Here is a 19,785-nt window from a genome sequence, read left to right as displayed (position 1 = left end):
CTAACAGACTTCAAGTAAATCTGGTATGTAACATTAAAAAAATACAAGCACTTCATGAGATCCTTAGAGTGCTGCATCATTAAGTCAGTCTTCAAGATAAAACTCACTTACTTCCCAAGATTCTACTATTGCATGTACTTTATAGGAGCAATTCACATGGCAGGGGTTCAATAGAGACCCAGGAACTATAATACTGACCAAAGTGTTCACTGGAGCCTAAAGGGTTATTTTTTCCCTCCACTGAAAGTGGTCCAGTTTTATTATTGAGAAAATGTACCTATTATATAGTGTCACTGCTGTAAAAGAACATTTGCCTATGATTTCCACAACTGAAGTGAGCTCAGAATTGGGTTGGGTTGGCAGTCCACTTCATTTTATAAATTAGTAAATTGAAGCCTAGAAAGTTTAGAAGGACATGTTAGAAACGGAACCTCATATCCACATCCTGATCCCAAATCCATTCATTGTTCTTTATACTACTCTCCAATGTAGGGGACAGCAGTTTACCCTATGTCCTCCCCTCTTACGGATCCAAGAAGAGTTGTTGATTTTTCCATCTCTTCAACTTTTTATTTGTTAGGACACAGTGGCTATCCTCCTAGGAGGAACTGGAAACTGGAAGCAAAATGTGTAGCTTTAAGTAAAAAAAAATATGAATTACCTCAATAGTGCAGGAAAATAATTTGACAAGATCCAACACAGATGCATAATAAAAACCATCAACAAATTAGGAAGAGAACTGCTTTAACCTGACAAAGGGCATGTATGAGAAACCTACAGCTAACATCATATTTAACAGTGAAATATACACTAAGATCAGGAACAATATAAAACTACCTTCTCACCACTTCTATCTGCCATTGTGGTGGTAATTCTAGCCAAGGCAGTTCGGCAAGGAGAAGAAATAAAAGGCATCCAGATTGAAATTAAGTAAAACTTTTTATTCACAAATGACATTTAGTCTTGCATACAGAAAATCCTAAGGAATTCACTGAAAAAATTACTAGAATAAACAAGTTCAGCAAGATCACAGGATAAAAGAGCAATATATACTCACAACAATCCAAAGATGAAATTAAGGAAGCAATTCCAAATGTGTAAAAGTGTAAGCATATTTTTAAAAGGTGTTCTCTTCAAAAACAGAAAACACATAAAATTATCTGTCATTATCGAGTATGGATGGACATGGAGTTCTACTTTGAAACTCCCTGGCTACTGACCTATCCAAAATAATTTTCACTTATTTTGAAAAAAAAATTTGTGCCATTCTCAATAGCATGAAATAAATACTTAGGAATAAATTTAACAAAAAAAAAGTGCAATACTTGTATGCTGAAAACTCCAAAATGCTGCTGAAGGAAGTCTTGAAATAAATGGGAAAATACCCATGCTCATAGACTAGATATTAGACTTAATACCATTATGACGGCAGTACTCCCCAAATTTATCTATAGATTGAACACAACCACTATCAAAATCCCAGCTAACTTTGTTTCAAAATTGACCAGCTGATGCTAAAATTCTTTGGAAATGCCAAAGACCCAGAATAACCAAAACAATCTTTAAAAAAAAAAAAAAAAGGAAAAGCTGGAAGACTCATACTCCCTGATTTCAAAAGGTACTACAAAGCTACACTAATCAAGACAGTGTGCTACTGGCATAAAGACTGACATCAATGAAACAGAGTTGAGAGTCCAGAAATAAGCATCTATGGCCAAATGATTTTTAAGAAAGGCGACAGAGGTGACATGGGAAAACAAGTCTTTTTAATAAATGGTACTAGAACAAATGAATGATAAGAATGAATGAATATGCAAAATGATGAATCTGAATGCTTACCTCACCCCATACATAAAATCTCAAAATTCTGGATAACAGACCTAAATTTAAAGCTAAAATTGTAAGATCCTTAGAAAAACACAAGAGTAACCCTTTGGGACCTCAGATTAAGCAATGACTTCTTAGACACAACACCAAAGGCATGAGAAATAAAATAATTGATAAGCTGGACTTAATCAAAATTTAAAACTTTGACATTTTGAAAATAAATGAGTTCACCCTGGTATCTCCAATTCAAATTTAACATTACAGAGTTTCTACTGAGCTTACTTTACTTTATAATTGTGTATCTTTTATGCTCAAAATCTTGGTTCATAACATTGTTATGTTTTATCTTATTACAAACAATGATAAAAGAATACCAATATTATTAGTAACAAGGTAACTGAGTACAACTTAAATTCCTCTGCTGCTCTTCTTTTCCTAAGATATAGCTGACAATATAAAGTCAAAATACTAGGATTTAAAAATACTAAAAATAATTCTTTGGTGATTATGGCATGAATTAAATATAGTTAGGTTTATTTATTTTCAGTTTTTAAGGATCACTTTTTCTTTTTGATCCGATTTTGTTTCTAACTAAATAAAACACTTACATAGTTCTAAACTCTAAACAAGGAACAATCAAGTAAGTTTTAACTTCCATTCCTGTTCCCTTTATCCAGTTTCTTCCTTCCCCCTAATAAGTAACATTTTTATTTGTTTTTGGTTTATCCTTCCATTGTTTTTTGGAAACATAAAGGAAATACACACAAACTCATATTTTACCCATTTCTCCTATAAAAGAGAGCATACTGTATTTACACTGTCCGCATACTCTTCCAACAACGCCTCTTAGAGATCAAGATCACTCCATGGTAGTATTAGATTATCTTCCTCAAACCTTTTTATAGTCAGATAGTGGTAATTCACTGTGCAGCTACACCATAATTTATTCAAACAATCCCCCTTTGATAGGCATTTGGGTTTTTTTCAGTCTTGCTATTACAAATACTATTGCAATAGATAGCCTTGTACAGGCTTCATTTATGTTTTGCCAGTGAGTTTTGGGGATAGAATGCCAGAAGTGGGACTGCTGGTTAAAGGGTAAATCCCACATAATTTTGCTAGATATTAATTTCTCCGTAGCAGTCGTACCATTTCAAACAATCTTTTAACTGTTTTTCCTTTCACTCTTGTCCACCTATAACTCATTCTCCCTCAAATCTTATAAAACATGTTAGATAATATTACTCTCCTGCTTAACACTTCAATGGTTTCCCATTGCATTTAGAATAAAATCCAATTTCTTCACAGTATCTACAAAAACTTAGATGATGTAGATACTGCCTAGGTTTGGCTCTGAGCAAGAGACCCAAAATAGCAACAGCTTATACAAGATAAAAGTTTACTTCCCTGGGGCAGTGGATGGCTGTCAGTTAAGCAGACCCTTGCCTTCAGCTCACATCATGGTCTCAGGGTTGTGAGATCAAGTCCTGTGTCGGGCTCCGTGCTGGAGGTGGAGACTGCTTAAGACTCACTCTCTCTACCCCCCTGCCCCTACAACCCTCCCTCTCTTAGGAAAAAAAAGTTTACTTCCCCGACACATAAGTCTAGAGGAAAACTACCCAGGGGTGGCAATGGTTCAGCTTTAAGAAGTCCCTGAAGCGGGGTGCCTGGGTGGCTCAGTGGGTTAAAACCTCTGCCTTCGGCTCAGGTCATGATCCCAGGGTCCTGGGATCGAGCCCCGCATTGGGCTCTCTGCTCAGCGGGGAGCCTGCTTCCTCCTCTCTCTCTGCCTGCCTCTCTGCCTACTTGTGATCCCTGTCAAATAAATAAATAATATCTTAAAAAAAAAAAAAAGCACAAACTCTTTTCAGACCATGCTCCACCACCCCTATGATCTAACCTGCATCCCCGTGACCACAAATAATGGCTAGAATTCTAGTCACCTATAGTCATTATAGGTGTTCCAAGCAGAAAAGATGGAAGAATAATTAAAAGGCAAAGGGTACTAGCCCACTGTTTTTTAAGGAAGATTTCCTGGAGGCTCTACACAATCCTTCCATTTATAGACCATGGGTCGGAACGTAAGTCATATGACTACCCCTAGCTCTGAGAAAGGCCGGAAAAGGTCATCTTTATTCTAGACAGCTACATGCCAAGTCAAAAATTGGAAGACAGTCAGTGGAATAAGTCTCTGTTGCACAATTTCTTCACTTTCATCTACTACTACTCCACCCTTACTCTGCTCAAGACACACACAGACTTCCTATGTTCCTCAAATGAGCCAAGTTCTTAGCCATCTCAAGGCCTGTGCTCTTGCCATTTCACCTGCCTAGCACATTCTTCCACACACCTTCCCACAGCTGGTTCCCTCTCACCACTCAGGACTCAGCTCAAATGTCACTTCCTCAGAGAGACCTTGGACAACAGTATAAAAAAATCACCCCTTTCCGTAATGTACTGCCTTACTTTCTTTATAACATTCATCTCAACTGAAATTATTTTTACCTTCCTCCACTAGAATATAATTTCCACATGACAGGGATATTTTCTGTCTTCATTGCTATACCCCTGTTGCTCAATACAATTTCAAGTACAACATAGGAGCTTAATATTAGTTAAATGAAAATACTGTCTGACTCCAAAGCCCATGCTTTTTCCACTATCCCTGCTATTTATGATATATGTGAAATAATACCCCAATCCAGAAGTTAACCTTTGTTTTTAGAAAGACAGCCTATTAAAGTTATTTTCTTTCAAACAAATTTTAAAAAACATCATTTGCAAAGTAAAACAAAATATTCCTATGCTCAATAAATTAAAATTTAGAGACATCGATATAGCAAGTTGGGCAAGTCTCCCAGGTTGCTCGAACTCATAGTTTGCATCTATAAAATGGAAGAGCTGGTTAAAATGCGTTCACTTAACCTGCAGATATTTACTAAGTACTGTGCTAAAGCAAGATTAGGGACATGAAAGTTAAGATAATTTCTGCCCGCAAGAGACTCACAGTTGCCTCTGATTCTATATGATTGTTGGCTTATAACATTTGTGCTAGAGAAAAAGACTACAATTCTCGTTCTTGATACATTAAAGATCTGTCACCAAGACACTGATAAACACACTGCTTCATTTTAAAAATATTTAATTCAACATTGCAATAAGAATTGAACAGTATTAAAAACAGAAGCATATTAGTGGCTTTAAAAAGTGTATGTTAATCTCCAGGTTCCTTTGGAGATTTTAATTGCCAGCTCTCTACAGTGAAATGATACTAGGAAAATGTCTTTAGAAGACAGAAATTCTTTCTGGATCCAACTCTAAAATGCTTAAAAGGAACTGACGGTTTTAAACATCCAAATCAGAAATAATATTAGAGATACCTCATTTGAATCCTAAAAATTTGATGTAATAAACATTACATATTTTTTAGAAAGATGGTCCAAGAAAATAACAACTCAGCATTTTCTAGACACTGCCATCCCAGATCATCATGACTATTATGGAGCACCTGGCTGTGATTCATTCACTATCACCTTCTTTTTTCTTCTAGATCCTTCTTGAATTCCATTCCATCTGGGCAATTCCAAAGGCACTGAGAGGAAAACAGATGCAGAGACAGATGCTTATTTCTCCTGCGGGGCCTCTCAGAATAGCAATTAGGCAAATAATCAGTGAGAAAAAAAGCATATAATCCATCATTTATAGTCCCCACAAGACTTCAATCAATTTGAAAAATTGCCAGTTCTGTCAAATATGCCAAGACTCCAATAAGGTATTTATGACACAGAATCTGAAAAAAAAAAAAACAAAAACACACACACACACACAAAAAAAAAAAAAAAAAACACACACACACACACACAAAAAAAACAGATACTTAAAATCAGAATTATGATAACAAAGCAGTTTGCTATTTGATAAATATTCCAGGCTTATTTTAAATTCCACATCTGGAAGCTAAGATGAACCCAAACCACTGCTGCTCTAAGTCAAATAAATTTTGATCTATTTAATGAAGACTAGTAACTTTAATAAATACACAACTATTAGTCAGTGGTGCTTAGAAATAAGTAAAATTCTTAATTTTTTCTGATTTCCACAGATGGGCTAACTATGTATATAAGGAGTAAGGAGAGGAAGGGGATATCCCTGAACCCCTTGGATTTCTATGCAAAATAAGTATGTACATTTTCTACAAAGAGGTTCCATACCTTCCTTCTTTTCAAAGGGATATATGATTCCAAAAGTACCTTGTAGAAACTAAGCAGATAGCAGAAACCTGGTTAATATACTAATTTCAAACTTTTGAGAGGCAGTACACTGTTGCAGTTAAAGGCATAAGCTCAGATGACTGGGTTCAAATTCAAACTCCACTTATTAGCTATTTGATCTTGGGGAACCTACTTATCCTCTGTGCTAGTTTCCTCTTCACAACCTATCTCAATAGGTTGTTGTGAAAAACTGAATGAGATGGTATATACAAAATGCTTTGTATGCCTGGCACCATTACTGCTTAATAAAAGTTCACTATCAAAAAAAATGTTTAAATGTTAGCTATCACCATGGCATTATATGAAGGTAGGAGCCAGTCACCATCTTAAATCATTAAGAGAGGCTCTTAGTGGGGCGCCTGGGTGGCTCAGTAGGGTAAGCGTCTGACTTGATTTTGGCTCAGGTCATGATCTCGGGGTTGTGGGATCGAGCCTGGCGTCAAGCCCTGAACTGGGCTCCACACTCAGCATGGAGTCTGCTTATCCCTCTCTCTTTGCTCTCCCCTCCCACTCACTTGCTCTATCTCTAAAATAAATAAAATTTTTTAAAAAAGAGGATCTTAGATATAGTATAGACCAGATAAAATCAATGTGTTTAAGAACCACCTTTATATTCACAATAACACATTATATGAAGCAGTTTTTATAGAGTGGGCATATGACCACAAAATCTTAAATACACAAGGACTTCATGAACACTGAATTCTGAGGTGCTAAAATGGAATTATTTTCCTTTTATAATATCAAATTAAACAAGGTATGGTATAATCTTTCAAACGTTTCACTGAAAACCAAAGAAATAAACTTAACGTCATGACCCAGTACAAGCAAATGTTACCCTTACTACATATGATACAGTCATTTTTATATTTTCTATTACATATCTTTCTTTTGTTTTTTAAAGCTGGTCTCTTCCCATCAAAATTACTTTCCAACTTACTATTGCAATAGGACCTTCAATTGAAAAACACTAATACAGTGTTTATAGAGTATGAGCTTTTTGGAACCTAAGAGATAAGCATTCAAATACTGACTCCTCCTCTGACTAAGCTATTCTGCTGGTATCACTTTCACCTAACTTGGCCTGTTCCCTTGTTTTAAAAATAAAATGTGGATAAAAACACCTACTACAGGGTTGCTCTAAAGATTAAAATTAAGGTGTATTAAACTCCTAGCACAGACACAAGCTCAACATTCACTGTTTACTATGGCTACATTTTAAAACATTTTAAATATATTAATATATTTTATTATATTTAGGTGCCCACTCTCTTATTTCTGATATTTCCTCTAGTAAGTATTTCATAGAGAGTAAAACAATGTCAATTATTTCCTTCCTAGGGAGAGAAAAGCCTAGATGACATCTTAGTTATGTATTTCTGGCTATAATTTTCTGATCTCACATACAAAATCCTCTGTTGCTCCGATAATTATTTCCAAGTTTGACAAAACAATTTTTAATATTTCAAAATTACTACAGAATAATTCCTATTTTCAAAGTCTGTAGCTCACAGCATATAGTATTCTCCCATTATAAAGCTATATCTAGAGACTGAAGACTTTCTAGTAAATTATTTATAAAGCATAAAATATCCTACTGTCTCGAATTAGCATTCAAATGTGTTTCTTCAATGTAGCAAATGCATACATTTTGAAAGCTACGTAACAATAAGGAAAAATTACTTAACTAGATTTGTTCAAACTAACCTTTATTTTTCCATCAGTATGTGCTGAAGCTACAGATGTAGAAACACGGACCAATCTTGTGGCTGATAAATGAATTTTGAAATGCCTATGGAAATGTGAATAAAGGCAGTCCATAAATAAGTCAACTTCTTCCTGAGTAACTTCCCCAGGGGTTTTGTGGACACTGTCCCACAAAGCTTTTGCATCCTCTGGATGTATGGCATAAGAAATGTCCAGACTTTGAGGGCTACAGGGTACAGACCAAAGAAATTCGGTAGCAGCCATATACTGGTCCATTTTGCATGCAGTCCACATAGCAGCCATCCAGGAAAGATTAAAAGCATTGATTGCTAAGGGACTGAAATAACAATCGAAAGTTTTCTGAAACCATGTTCCTACTATGGCTGTATTTGTCTCTGCTCCATTTGCAAGGAATAAGGGTACACAGGTGAAATCTTCTGAAACAGTCTCCAGAAGACTGTCTCCAAATATACAGCAGAACCAACCAGTCCACAACACTTTAAGTTCTCTGTTCTCAGATGGCAATTGAGATCTTGACAGAATCTACAAAGAAAAAAAAAAGGTTCATTAAATTCAAAAGTACACTTACTCCAAATTACAGCTTCTCAAAATTAGTACATTTAAAAATAAGAAGATATGTTGTACTGCTTGCCAATAAAACACAAAGGAAATAATCTCCCTAATCATCATTAGGCTTTATCAAGTTAATTGACATTCCTCCTAATAGTCTTATTAGGACATGGTATATGGATGGCAAGATCTTGGTGCAGCCAAAATGCAAAATATGGAATGCCAATATAGTGTAACCAAGTACACTATGCTGAAAAAAAAAAATCTCAAAATCTCAACTTCAGAAGGGACTATAAAAAGTCACCAAATCCAACGTGCTTGAATTCTTCCATAAAGGAAGAATTCAGGATTTCCCAAGGCAGCTCTATCAACTTAAAAATGTTCTTTCATTGGTTAGGCCCCCAGTTTCCATCCGTAGGTCCTGTTTTCTTCCTTATGTGCATGTAGAACAAATCAAATTTCTCTTCTACAGTCAAATATTTGATGATCTGTATCATATGTAATGTCAAGTTCAACATCTCTAGTTTCTTCAACTATTCCTCCTATGAGATACACGTCATCCTGGTCACTCTGAAATTCTTCAGCACGGGAGTCATTCATAAGTGAATATAATCACTTCAAAAGGATCTGATTAAAGGACTGCTACCATCTTTAACCTAGATTTTACTGCTATTAATATAATCTTAGATTCAGTAGTGTTCTCATTTTTAGTTGACAGCTTTATATAAATTATCCCTATTCATTTTTACTATGAATAGGTAAATCTTAGGGCACCGGGGTGGCTCAGTCAGTTAAGCAGCCAACTCTTGATTTTGGCTCAGGTCATGATCTTAGGGTCCTGAAAATGAGCCCCACATCAGTGCTCAGCAGGGAGTCTGCTTGAGACTCTCTTTCTTTCCCCTCTGCCCCTCCCCCTGCTTGTGCACTCTCTAAAGTAAATAAACCTTTAAAAAAAAAAAAAAAAGTAAACCTCCCCTAATATAGAGAGGCGATATATTTACTCCTATTAAAATTTTAATCTCTTTCAATTTGACCCATTGTGCCAATCCATTCAGATTTTTTAGAATCCTGATTATGTTTCCCAGCAGACTAACATTTCAAACTTCAAATCTCTAAACTACAGGACAAACGTACCTTCCAGATTCTCATAGTTTTAAAGTCTGACCAGGATAAAGTGAAGATCATAGCCTAGTTTCCTATCCCTTTAGAGATAGTCATTTTAACAACTACTTTTAGCATATTTCTCCTTCTTGTTCAAGAGAGTGTAAGAGACTCAAAAGCCTTGAAGCCCAGATAGGTCTATCACACTTTCATAACCTAAAAGTTCTGTAATAATACGAAGAAATGAGATTTACTTCGGTCACTATTAGGACACTCTACTAAGAGCTCAAGAGGTCATGTCTATTCCTGAAAGAATATTTGCCTGTTGACATGCAAATCACATCCCTTCTCTGGGAATTTGACAAAGACTGCTAACTGTCTACCCGGTACCTACTTTTCCTTCCACAATAAAACTGTGCTTTTAATGAGGTGGCAAAGTACCCACTAAAAAAGAAAAAATTCCTAGTCTGCCTTCCAACTGGGATGTAAAGAGAAGTTGTTGGGTCTTAGTCTCATTAAAGGTTTCCTCAGTGGCAGGCACCCTCTTTGCCCTCCTACTTCCTGCCTGGAACTTGCAGACAATATTTAGAGTTTCAGGAGCCAAGTCAGACTACACGCAACCTTACGGAGAGAAGCCATGCACCAAGGATGAGAGAGAAGGCAGAAGGAGCCTAGATTATTCATTCATAAAGCATATGCCAGCTTTGAACACCTTACCTCCACTTTTTTGTAAGACAAATAAGGCTCTATCTATTAAACCTCAAGACAGACATTTCATTCACAGTTATTTAGGCTTTCTGTTTTATGCAGCTAAACCTAATCCTAGGAATCTTGAAGATCCTTGTCAATATCATGACCTACAGCAGGGGTTAGCAAATTTTTTCTGTAGAAGTCAGATAGTAAGTATTTTAGGCTTTGCAAGACATATTGTCTCTGCAGCAAATACTCAAACGTGCTGTTGGAGCACAAAAGCAGCCGCAGACAGTATGTAAACAATGAGAGGAGCACTGTTCCAACGAAACCTTATTTACAAACATAGCAACAAAAACAAAAACAAGTAACATGTCAGATTTGGCCTGTAGGCCATAGTTTGCTGATCCCTGATCTACACAAATAAGCAAAATTAGGCCTTTTTGATTATTTCAGAACTTAATTTATAATGATTAAGATGAGTTCACTCAAGAAACAGAAGTAGCAAGCATGAATAATAAATCCAGTTTCTTAATCAATCCAAAGATAGTCCTACTACTTTTAAATACTACACACAGGAAGGAACGTTACATTTCTTTTTTTTTTTTTTTTAAGATTTTATTTATTATTTACTTGACAGACAGAGATCACAAGTAGGCAGAGAGGCAGGAGCAGAGAGAGAGCGGGGCGTAGGCTCCCCGCTGAGCAGAGAGCCCGACGCGGGGCTCGATCCCAGGACCCTGGAATCATAACTCAAGCTGAAGACAGAGGCTTAACCCAGTGAGCCACCCAGGCACCCCAGAACGTTACATTTCTAAGAGTAACTTGGCATGATACATCACAATATATGATGATAGATTATATATATATACATATCTTATATATGTATATACATATACATTTTTTTTGCTAAAATTCCTCTTCTAGGAATTTAGTCCAGATTTATGCAGGTTTCCTTACAAACATGTAGTATTCTTAATGACATGAGTAATTATAATATTATTATTAATTTTTTTTAAAAAGGCCATATGCAAAAGTGTGGGCAATATAATCCCAATTTTAATAGATCCAGATAGCCACACAGACGTATCTATGTTCATGAGAGATACTGACCTATAGTTTTAGTAATCTTCATGTAGTTTTAGTATTGGGTAATGCTGGCCTCACAGAATGAGTTAATCTCATTCTATTCTCTGAAGAGACTGTAGAGACTGTAAAGAACTGAAATAACTCCTTCCTTAAATGTTTGGCAGAATTCACCAGTGAACCCATCTGGGCCTGATGCTTTCTATTTTGAAAAGTACTGACTCAATTTTTTAATAAATAGAGGCTTACTCAGATCGTCTACTGTCAGACGTATACCAAAATGTTAAACTGTGGTTTTCAATTTTCTTTATATTTTTATGTATTTTATGATAAACATGACTATAATGTAATTGGAAAAAAACTTACGTTGGCCATATCTAATCACTGTAATTTGGACAAACGAGACATAAGATAGGTTATAAATCACAACCTTAAGTTTCTTTTTTTTAAACGGTAAGAAAATACCACAATTTCTAAACCAAGACAGTGCAGATTCTTTCCCCCTGGGAAGCAAAGACTGATTATATAACATACCTGGACGAGAAAGGCTTCAGAGTCTCTTTGTGTTCCTTTCATTCCTAGGAGAGTGGAGAAAGTCACTTTGATGTTGAAGTCTTCTCCCACTTCCACAGCAAGCCCTTTTTGCTTCTCAGCAGCAATAAATGCACTCAGAAGTCTAGAATACTCTTTGAGATTAGTATAGGAGAATTTATACAGGGGAGTTAAACTATATAAAGTCCATTGTTTATGCAGAAGGAATGCAACTTTTTGAGGATCATTATCTTCCTACAGAAAAAAAAAATCAAGACAAAGAAGTTTAAATTCTCATTTACTAATATTTCCTAATTCTTAATCACAGTATTTTTAAAATATTTAATATCAATCCATTACTGGGTACCTAATCTTTACACTCCAGCCAAAACAGAGTTTGCAAGACTCTGAAGATCCCTGAACAAGCCTTTTCATTTGCTATATCTTCACTTTGGAATATTCTTCCCACATGTGTTCATATGGCATGTTCCTTTCCCTCACTCAGGTCTGTCCAATGTCACTCAAGAGGCCACCCTATCTAATTTTGTCTCACTCCAATTTTGTCACTTTACAGACGCTTTTTTTTTTTTAAATATGGACTGCTTCATGAATTTGCATGTCATTCGTGTGCAGGGGCCATGCTAATCTTCTCTGTATCGTTCCAATTTTGTTTTTAAGATTTTATTTATTTACTTGACAGAGATCACACTCAGGCAGAGAGGCAGGCAGAGAGAGAGGAGGAAGCAGGCTCCCCGCTGAGCAGAGAGCCCGATGTGGGACTTGATCCCAGGACCTTGGGATCACGACCCGAGCCGAAGGCAGAGGCTTTAACCCACTGAGCCACCCAGGTCCCCCTATCGTTCCAATTTTAGTATATGTGCTGCTGAAGCAAGCACACTTTCTAGCTCCTTAACCCGCTTTTTTTTTTTTTCACAGCATTTATGACTATATGACATGATATGTTTACTGGATTTTTATTGTTTGATTCCTTACTAGAGCATGAGTATGATAAGAACAGGGATTTTGCCTATTTTACTAGGTATTATATCTCTAGCATCTAGAACACTTGCTCAATAAATATTTATTGGATGAACATTTACGTTTCACCTTTAGAAATTTAAAATTATAGATTTTCAAAATAGTAACTATTCCTGGAGCATTTAATTTGATTAGTTTTAATTATGTAATTTTTTTTTAATTTTTTTTATTTTTATTCATTTGACAGAGAGAGAGATCACAGGTAGGCAGAGAGGCAGGCAGAGAGAGAGGGAAGCAGGCTCACCGCTGAGCAGAGAGCCCGATGCGGGGCTCGACCCCAGGACCCCGAGATCATGACCCGAGCCGAAGGCAGAGGCTCAACCCACTGAGCCACCCAGGTGCCCCTAATTATGTAATTTTCTTAAACGTTTGGCAGTAAATCTACTCTACGAAACAATGTCAAATTCAGCAGATTAAATAAAAAGATACTTCGGAGCATTTCTACCATGCTCTATTAGAACCACGGGTACCATCAAAAACAAAAACACTTCCTTCCTATTGGCCCTATGGCATTATTGAGGGTCTTCATACATCCCCATACAGGTTCCTACTTTGATACTAAATTGAAATTTTCTATAAAATCCACACTTTCTGACAGTCTTACAGCTCCAACTATCTTTTGGAACTTTCATTACAGTTGTCTACTTGATAGAAATCTTTCTTCTGACTAGAGTGTTCATGGAAACTTTTATAAAACTTGTATAAAAAGGGGCGCCTGGGTGACTCAGTGGGTTAAAGCCTCTGCCTTCGGCTCAGGTCATGATCCCAGGGTCCTGGGATCGAGCCCCACATCGGGCTCTCTGCTCAGCAGGGAGCCTGCTTCCTCCTCTCTCTTTCTCTCTGTCTGCCTCTCTGCCTACTTGTGAACTCTGTCAAATAAATAAATAAAATCTTTAAAAAAAAAACTTGTATAAAAAGCTATAAACTTTTTTCTTGTTATGATCAAAAGGTATGGGGAAATTACTTATTTCGCAGTGGTAAGGAAATGAATTGAACATTCCAATCTTTATTTTATATGCAATTTCTATTTTATGGTTAGGAACCATCACTTTCATTACCAGCACTAGTAATTTAAGAAACTTTTCAGAAAGAAGCAAAAATTTTCCCATATCTCAAGAGATATGAGGCACACAACATGGAGAAGAAAATAAGACTCCAGGGAGGATGTGGGTGACTGATCAACCACACTCCTTGCTATGTTCCTCAAAACCAAACACCAAACCCACACTGTCTAGGGTTTTATTTCATGTTCCAGTGAAATCACAAATTACTCATGTTCTAAATGTTCAGAGTTGTTTATAAATAATCAAAACAGAGAATGTTGCTGTAGACAAATTGGAGACAATATAAACACCAAAATAATTTAGTAATGATTTAGAAAGTTTTGAAAAACAAAAATTAAGTCTGATAAATTACTAAGTGGGGAGAAATAAGAAGCGTTTACAATAGAATGCCAAAGGCTGGTTGGTAAATAGGTAGCAAATGGGAGTTGGAAAATCATGATACTGTGACCATAATGATAAAGATAGAATCAAGCAAATATTATCGATGGATGTTAAGTATGAGGGGAAATTTAGAGAGGAACGGAATATTTACATTATCCTAAAGTGTCTCCCAGACTGCTTATCAGATGCAGAGATGAATAAAACAACAATTACTGAGCAACACCTTGACAGGATGATCAAAACTGACATCACCTCTGTGCTACCTGATGTTATTCCCCAAGAAGGACACGACAGCCTCTACGCTGCATTCCAGCCAATATGCGGCTTCAATCTAACCACGAGGAAACATCAGACAAATACAAAATGAAGAATATTCAATTTAAAAAGGAAAAGGGAGGAAACTACATTCTTCAAAATGTCAGTGTCATAAAAAATACAGAAATACTGTGGAAACGCTCCAGATTAAAGGACGTTAAAAGACATAACAGAGGTGGTATTGATAGTGTGAATAACTGTTTTTGCTATTTCTCATTTTATTACCTGAGATTAAGAAGATACTAAAAATACTATTAAAAAGTAACAGAAGTCGGGGCGCCTGGGTGGCTCAGTGGGTTAAGCCTCTGCCTTCAGCTCAGGTCATGATCCCAGGGTCCTGGGATCGAGCCCCACATCGGGCTCTCTGATCAGCAGGGAGCCTGCTTCCTCCTCTCTCTGTCTCTGCCTGCCTCTCTGCCTACTTGCCTGTCAAATAAATAAATAAAATCCTAAAAAAAAGTAACAAAAGTCAAAATGTTTTGCTCACAGATTTTCTCAATTATTGAGTAACATGAAGGAACACAAAAGGCATACCTGTAATTGTGAACACTGAGGAATTTTCCTTCGAGGTGGCGTTGGGATAAATGAAGTCTGCTTCCTGACTGATTCTAATCGTTTCTGCAAAGGGGTGGCACCTATAAAGTAATCTTTAAGCCTTGAGGACGCACTGTGCCTAGGAGTCGATCCTGGTGTATCATAAGAATCCATGATCTACATAAAAAGAAATAAAACCAGAATTCTGAACACTAAAAAATTAATTCAGGCTCACAGCTTCACTGATTCTTCTTCTCCTTGCTATAAGTTCTTTCTTTCCCTTTCATTCCCTGCCCTCCCCCCCCACCCCAGTTTTGACTTTTTAACCAAGTTCTCATTGGCTATAGGCTATTTTTAAGAATATCTTACCAGGGGCGCCTGGGTGGCTCAGTGGGTTAAGCCTCTGCCTTCAGCTCAGGTCGTGATCCCAGTGTCCTGGCATCAAGCCCCATATCGGGCTCCCTGCTGGGCAGGAAGCCTGCTTCTCCCTCTCCCACTCCCCCTGCTTGTATTCCCTCTCTTACTGTGTCTCTCTCTGTCAAATACATAAATAAAATCTTAAAAAAAAAAAAAAAATCTTACCAATGCCTCAAACACAGAATGTTCAAAACTACATTCAACTCCCTCCCATTCTCCTCCCAAAATTAGCTGGTCCATTTTCAAATTCCTGTCAATTTTCTATGTTAAAATTCATTTAAAGTGGCTCTTGAACATGTAGTCATTAAGCAGATTCTTTCTAGTTTTTCCTTCAACAGTCTCTGTCATCCACTCCCAAAGCTACTTCTAGGTTCTGATGACCATATCTAAGGGTAATCCACTCTTCAGTAATGACACTTTATCATTAGTCACCTGTGCAAAAAACTTTACAGTGATGAGAAAAATGCTACTTCTCTGCTATTTAAGATCTCTCATAATATAGCTTGCCCTTATCCTACTTCTCCTAGGCATAAACATATTCTTGTCTTCATGTTTTTGCCTGTCAATCATGTTCCTTATCTGAAGTGTCCTTTTTCCAATCCACCTCCTTTAGGACCATGCTTGAATTTGATCTCTTTCCAAGTAGTAGGGTTTTGTTAATCTTTTTGCCCCAGAAGTGTATATTATACACTTCTGCCTGTATCAATAGCTCATTCCTGGAAGCAATGTGTATAGGGGCATGGCTGTGTGTTCATAAAATGTTTAGAGATTAATAAAATGCCATTCCACATAGCTCTCCTTGATCATCTTGTCTATACCACTCATTTTGGCCCACATTCATACACTTCCTTGTATAATTTTTTTGGTGTGCATTTTTTCTCTTCCCAAGAAGACAAAAATACTTTGACTGAAATCATGCTTTTTATGTCTCTTGTATAATTATCCTAATATAATGCTGAGTGTTCTTTAATTGTTAGCAAGTATTGTGGATTGTCTTTTTATTTGTTTTGCAGTTTCAAGTTTCTCTTTAAACTCCAGTTAGTTAACATACAGTGTAATAGTAGTTTCAGGAGTAGAATTTAGTGATTCATCACTAATATACAACACCCAGTGCAAGTATCCTCCTTAATACCCATCACCCACTTAATCCATCCTCTCTCTGCCCACCTCCCCTAACAAGTATCGGTTTAAATGAACAGAAGAATTTCCTAGACCTCTGAAATTATAATTTTCATTAAAAGAAATTATGATTTAAAAATTACAATAAATAAAAATAAAATAATTACTCCCAAGTATTGGCACAGTTACCCTTTGATAAAAGTTTTTCACAAATGAAAACTTGTAGGGGCAACCTGGGTGGCTCAGTTGGTTAAGAGTCTGCCTTAGGCTCAGGTCATGATTCCGGGTGCGCTCGTGCACACTCTCAAATAAATAAAAATCTTTTTAAAAAATGAAAACTTGTATTTATTACTATATTTAAATTTCATTATGTCAAAATAGGGCACCCTCTGTATCTTGCACAAAACTTCACAGGTTAAATATTATTTAAATATATATATAATATATATATATTTTATATATATTTATAATATATAAATAAAATATATATTTAAATATTAAATATTAATTCACTTTTTACACTGTCACCAATACCCAAATGTTCAGATAATACCCAAGGAACATCATACACCCCACAACTTAAATAGCAGCTACTTTAAAGCATTCTACCTTTAAATGCATACTGAATTACATCTTTAAAAGGCAGTTTTAGAGCACCTGGGTGGCTCAGTCAGTTAAGAGTCTGCCTCCTGATTTCGGCTCAGGTCATGATCTCAGGGTCATAGATTGAGCCCTGTTTCGGGCTCTGCACTGGGCATGGAGCCTACTTGATATTCTCTCACTATCCCTCTCCCTCTGCCCCTACACCTACCCCTCACTGGTGCTCTGTCTTTAAACAAACAAACAAACAAATGGGGGGGATTTTAATCAGTCCCATCTACACAGAATGCTTCTCTCAAATTTTTATTTGGATTAATGGCTAACATTTATTGAGTATTCATCAGGTGCCAGGTACTTGTCCAAGCCCCTAACAAATTCTGTCTCATTTAATCCTCAAACCCCATGAGGTGGTTTATTATATTCCCAGCTGACAGACAAAAAGACAAAGAAGTTAAGTAATTTGCCAAACTCATACAGGTAAAGAAGGCCAGAACCAGGATTTGAGCCCAGACAGTATAATGCCAGAGAAGGTGCTCTTATCTCTTTCTTTCACATTGCCTTTCAATAGAGATCAATTTCAAGGCAAAAGATGCCCTGATGAATTTGACTCCTTAAAAGAAAAATGCTATGAATTCCAAAAAAAGATTTTAAAAATCTGTCTAGGTGCGATAAAGACTATTAGCACTGAGACAGTAGGTTTTTTTTTTTTTTAAGATTTTATTTATTTATTTGACAGACAGAGATCACAAGTAGGCAGAGAAGCAGGCAGAGAGAGAGAAGGAAGCAGGCTCCCTGCTGAGCAGAGAGCCTGATGTGGGGCTCGATTCCAGGACCTTGGGATCACGACCCAAGCCGAAGGCAGAGGCTTTAACCCACTGAGCCACCCAGGCGCCCCGAGACAGTAGGTTTTGAGAAAAACCGTCCCCTAAGTATTTAACATTATGGTAATGTGAAATATCCCAGTCCACACATGAAAGATCAGAAAATGACTTAACGTTTATTTTACCCTCTCACTCTGCACTCCGTAATGGGCAATTTTGCCCTGCCCAATAAGTTAGAGGTTCAAAATATATCTTGACTCATTATTTTAGTGTCCCAGTCTTAACCCCTTTCCCCAGTCCATAACCAGTGATCCATAGACCCTACTTCTATCTTGTCATTACCTTGCTGGAGATCCCATAACAATTCCCACTCATCTTTCAGATGAAGTCAGAACTTCTCCGAGTTTCATGGTACCACATTATGTGATCTTATTATCTGGCACTATTAAGGTTCATTTTCCACTCCAGGAGTTCTCAGCCCAAGATCTATGGACAAAATCCAACAACCCTAGGTTGTATGCAAAATGTCGTATGCATGTGTATTTGGTGGTGGAAGGGCAGGAAGAAAGGTCTCACAGACAATTTTTGCAAAGGTTAAGAACCACTGCCCTAGGGGCACCTGGGTGGCTCAGTGGGTTAAATCTTCTGCCTTCGGCTCAGGTCATGATCCCAGGGTCCTGGGATCGAGCCCCGCATCAGGCTCTCTGCTCAGCATGGAGCCTGCTTCCCTTCCTCTCTCTGCCTGCCTTTCTGCCTACTTGTGATCTCTGTCAAATAAATAAATAAAATCTTAAAAAAAAAAAAAAGAAGAACCACTGCCCTAGAGAGATCATTACCCTACTACCCCCCTTCGTGCCTGTCATGTTCGCCTCTGCTCCCTGACTTTTTTATTCAGCCTACAGCCAACTAAGAATGCTGCTCTCCTCCCATACGCCTGACCAAATGCAACCCATCCTGGAGGTTTCACGTCCTCAGAAGCTGGCCGGTATCCAGAGTTATCACCAGCTCTTCTCGCACTTGTAGTTCATAACACACAGTTACAACTTAGTTGTTTTTCTTGTGGTAGGCCCTGACTTAATTCACTTTTTACACTGTCACCAATACCCAAATCCGAGTGCCAAGCACGCAGCGTGCAGCCATCTAAACACACAAGTGTTGTAAAGAAAACGGGCACATTTCAGGGCACAACATAAAGTGTACTGCCGGGCCTGGACAAAGACAAAGGGTCTTACCAATAAGATGCCGTGATGACGCTGTCACCCATTCTGGCTTCACGAATCATTCTTCAAGTCTGGTTCCAAAACTAGGTAGAAACTAAAACCCCCTGAAGTTTAAAAAAAAAAAAAAAATCGCCAAAACGGCAGCTAAGAGAGAGTTCGGAAGGAATCCTTGGCCCCTTCAAATTCCCTCTCGCTCCACAATAACCGGGTTCACCAGGGACACAAACTGTTTCCTCAGACGTCCGGCGACTTCACCCCAGGAGGGGCATTTCCGCTGACCCACCCACCAGCTCTGCGACCCTCGCTCCTGCGGAGTCGGCTTCTGCCAGAGAAGAGAAAGAATAAGGGGCAGCGGGTCCCAACTCAACCCCTCTCCACTTGAGCCCTTCAGAGGCCCAGCTAGCTCTGAAATCCCGCCTTTGAGAAGCGGCACCCCAGGGCTCAGCCGCCGCCTCAGTTTAAAATAGTTTCCCGTCTCGCTCTGCGGCCGGAC

General features: G+C 37.6%; 1 protein-coding gene across 1 annotated transcript; it reads right to left on the bottom strand.

Annotated features, from left to right (window-relative positions):
• Nucleotides 1-4,622: 4,622 nt before the first annotated feature.
• On the bottom strand, nt 4,623-19,361 carry LOC111150829 (centromere protein L). The gene is made up of 5 exons (XM_022508451.1): nt 19,305-19,361; nt 15,116-15,292; nt 11,787-12,038; nt 7,806-8,348; nt 4,623-5,617 (listed from the first exon to the last, which is right to left on the bottom strand). Exons 2-5 carry the CDS (start codon nt 15,287-15,289, stop codon nt 5,546-5,548), a joined length of 1,041 nt encoding a protein of 346 aa, XP_022364159.1. The 5' UTR covers nt 15,290-15,292; nt 19,305-19,361; the 3' UTR covers nt 4,623-5,545.
• Between the last annotated feature and the right edge of the window lie 424 nt (nt 19,362-19,785).

Source organism: Enhydra lutris, unplaced genomic scaffold, assembly GCF_002288905.1.
Source record: "Enhydra lutris kenyoni isolate GAN:26980312 unplaced genomic scaffold, ASM228890v2 scaffoldscaffold24, whole genome shotgun sequence".
In the NCBI taxonomy this organism is placed as follows: Eukaryota; Metazoa; Chordata; class Mammalia; order Carnivora; family Mustelidae; genus Enhydra; species Enhydra lutris.
This window is presented reverse-complemented; position numbering and strand designations above follow the sequence as displayed.